At 40.0% G+C, this 3,770-nt stretch overlaps 1 protein-coding gene across 1 annotated transcript; it reads right to left on the bottom strand.

Moving 5' to 3' along the window:
- LOC148153969 (C-type mannose receptor 2-like) lies at window positions 1-3,177 on the bottom strand. Its single transcript, XM_088015411.1, has 3 exons — window positions 2,792-3,177; window positions 2,358-2,705; window positions 1-2,105 (listed from the first exon to the last, which is right to left on the bottom strand). Exons 1-3 carry the CDS (start codon window positions 3,060-3,062, stop codon window positions 1,702-1,704), a joined length of 1,023 nt encoding a protein of 340 aa, XP_087871537.1. The 5' UTR covers window positions 3,063-3,177; the 3' UTR covers window positions 1-1,701.
- Window positions 3,178-3,770: the final 593 nt, after the last annotated feature.

Raw genomic sequence — 3,770 nt, 5'->3', positions numbered from 1 at the left:
TAGAATTTATTGAATGACAAACAAATCAGATCAACAAAATATGTTTTTTAAAGCATTTTAAAAATATGCAATGAAACTGATGTTTTGGTGTGAGACAATATCCATGTTCTAATGCGATTACAAAACACAAACTGTCTGAACGTTAAGAGAGGTAACTGTGAGTCTTCTGGTAAATCAATCAATCAATCAAATAATCAATCAATCAATCAATCAATCAATCAATCAAATTATTTGTATAGCACATTTCAGCAGCAAGGCATTTCAAAGTGCTTTACATAATTAAAATAAAAAACAGCATGTGATATTGAAAAAAAAATGTTTTCTTCCTCTACGGGGGAAAAAACTGGAAATGATCATTTGAAAGTGTGTCCAGCCAACCAAACAAGTGTTCACTTTATGAAAAAAACAAAAGCGTCGCCATGACCCAGTTTCAGGAAGCGGGATAAGTGAAAATCTGAGCATGTAGATAGATGTTATCATTCCTGGATTGATATGTTTATTATAGGAGCTTTGCTGTTTTTCTCCGCAGTCATTTTAACTGAGTAACATTTCATCTCATCTGTGACACAACTAGGACATTCATTGTGCTGCACTACGTTTTAATGCCAAGAGGATCGTTTTCAGAATCGTTACTGGCGCTGCTAATCCGTTACTGTACAGCAGAGGCGCTGATGAGACGTGAGTCACTAATGAACCGAGGTTCTCCTTAGCACAGTGCTGTGTGTCTCCTCCTGTCACCTGGGGTAACGGGTTCAATCTCCGGCTGGTGTTCTTCATTACAGATATAGATCTGTTTCTCTGGTATGTTATTGGTGTCAAGCACTAAAAGCAGCATTTTAGGTAAATGTCAAACAACCAAAGTTTTTTAAACAAGAGCCCTCCTGACCAGGCGCAGAGCTATAGCGGGCCTGGCCCCCGGCCCGGGGACCCGGGTCTGGAGGTGCGGTTTCAAGTCGCTTAAATGTCTGATTGAAGACGGAGACAGTGCGCCCTCACCTGTTGAGAAAGGTCAATTTCATGTTAAAGTTACTTTCCCTCAATGGAATATATTCTAGCGACCAATAAAGTATTTTGAGTGAAAACCATAACCGTTTCACTCACGGTTTTCCCCCGTCAACAGTTTCTCAAAGCGCAGGCGATAAACGTCAGAGGCCTGGTGATTCGTTAGGGGCCCGGTAATTGGCCCCGCCCCCCGGCCCGACGCTGACTTGCTCCGCTAGTGCTCCCGACTGTAGATCATTGTGACTTGAACGTTTTGACACTTCAAGGGTTATCTATTCATATATTTTTGAGAATGCAAACAGTAGATATTGAGATTTTGCTCAGACAAATAAAATGATCCTCCTCTTTTTGGGACCTTTAAGTGCAGCGTTAGTAACCACTAAATCACACTCACACATTGACTTGGTCTCTGCTAATTCTTGCTATTTTACATTTTTGCTAAATATGTTTTGATATTCTCGTCATTCAGTCATTATAATTTCTGATTCCACTGGTGAGAAACGGGAACTTTTGAGATTCTTTTTTTCTCCCGTTGCCAACAATGAACCGGATTTTCTATGTTCCACTGATGAGAGAACGCAAAACTCAGAGCTAACTTGACTGAGGATTGAGTTACCCTGTTGATATCTCCTGTTCTGAGACCGAGAACCCTGAGTAGCATAGAGCGGGGCAAGTTTACTCAGAGTAACTAACTTCTACTCAGAGTTTGCTAACCCTGCTTCCTGAAACAGAGTCACCAGAGAGCAGAGTGAGCTTTTTAAACGTAAAACAGATGAAGTTCAGTTCCTCTGTGTCGTTTCTCTGGAACCATCTATGTTCTCCTCCAGCCTGCATGGCTCCAGAAATGTTACAGTCATTCCTCCATCCTGCTGAGGTCGAGTTCTGATAGCTGATCATCTCCTTACAGACCCAGAACCAGAAATTAAGAGTGCAGTTGAACCGCAGCCCCAACCAGACATAATCAGTCGATGCCTCCTTGACTTTCTCCTGGATCCATCTCTGATCATCCATGTTGGTGATGGTGACCAGGTCATCATCATGATCTCTGCAGTAGGTCAAGGCGTCCTTCCAGGTTTTATTTTCTTTGATCAAGATCACATTATCTGTCACAGAAGGCAGGCACAAAAAAGCTTCATTCATACCTTTGTTCATGCTCATATTCACAAACAAAGATGATTATATATAGAAGTAGCAAAAACATCTTTAGTTCCAGAAAACTGTTTAGCATTTCAAGTTTTTCTTTGTATGTAAATAATTAGAGAATGAAGACAGTGAAAATTTTGAAACGACAAACCTTTACAAGTTACGTATAAATTATGCAAATTTAAATGGACATTAAAGTCAGAGCATCTCACCATCATAACAAATGAAGGGTTTTCTTTCATCACAGCTCACATTCGTCCATCTGCCTCCTTCATCAAAGTTAGTCATGGCACATTGACCACTGTTGGGATTGTGATTGTTAAATATTGGATTCCAGTGTCTGAAAGAGAAACTGCTTCCATCTGACCACCTCCAGGTGTCTCTGAACAGACCAATGTGTGAGGCATCACTTGTAGAGTCCATCAATTTCTTCACTTCTTCATCCTGTAGCTGCTTCGTTCCACTGATCAGGTCTGTGTGTTTCTCTCTGCAGTAACTCTGAGCTTCCAGCCAGGACTTCTTCTCTTTAATCAAGTGATATTTATGGGTTGTATTAGTTTCTGTGGAGAAATCAAACATATTTATGTTTACCTTGTTTGAACAAAATAGATTTAAAAAAAACTGATAAAAAGATGAACATTCTCACCATCAGAGCAAAGGAAATTATGTTGATTAAGGCAGCTGGTGTCTATCCATTTGAGATTATTATCCACAATCACACAGTTCTGATATATTACTTGACTTCCTCCTCCATCATTTGGTTCTCCTGTTTTCCAGTTTGTCTCACTTTCATTAAACTCCACTCCAGGCAGAGACCAGAGCCAAGTTCTGGTACCATGTGTTTGATCATACAGACCAATCCAAGCTTCCTTCATTTCTCCAGCTGACATGTTGATGAGTCTCTTCATGTCCTTCATGTTAGTCACTGTGACCAGGTCAGTGTGTTTCTCTCTGCAGTACTGCTGAGCTTCAGTCCAGGTCTTATTCTCATTAATGTAGTGAAACTGATAGAGCTGACAGTCAATGAAACAACACTGACCTGTCAGTTTCAATAAAATATAATTAGAACAGCTTTCATTAACATTTCTGTGTGATAACTCAGAGGTATCTCTGTTTCCTCGTAGTCTAGTCGTGTTTCAGATCAACTTACCCATCAGGAAGAGCAGAATCAGACTCCACTGCATCTTTGCTGTCAGATGAATTATTTTCCTCCAGAGGTTTGGAAGAAAAATGATGTATTAATGAAATTAAAATCTTTTATAAAACTTACTTCTCGTTCCTTTTGTCCCTCAGTGAATGTGTGTTTTTCTTCTCTTGATGCTCTGCTGAAAACTGTCCCAGCTAAACTGTTGGGTCTCTAAAGACCAACTGAATTTGACCATTTTATTATTTTACTATTCAAAACAGTGTAGGAACGTGTTTCCCCAGAAAACTGTAAACAGAAAGGAGAAACTTAAACAAGAACATATTCTGGGCAGGTACTCTGTTCTGCAGAGGAACTGTGGCGCTCTCATCCAGACTGAAACTGTTTTCTCCCACCTGTTCCGCTTTTCTGTTTCACTGGAATGAGATAAAGGTTTTGCATAATGTTTTTCCCCCCCCACTGTGTTTTTGTGTTGTTATGT

The sequence above is a fragment of the Poecilia mexicana genome, unplaced genomic scaffold, assembly GCF_051168715.1.
Source record: "Poecilia mexicana isolate PSO_F unplaced genomic scaffold, ASM5116871v1 scaffold_18, whole genome shotgun sequence".
Taxonomy (NCBI): Eukaryota; Metazoa; Chordata; class Actinopteri; order Cyprinodontiformes; family Poeciliidae; genus Poecilia; species Poecilia mexicana.
The sequence above is the reverse complement of the archived record's forward strand: the minus strand, read 5'-3'. Positions and strand labels throughout refer to the sequence as shown.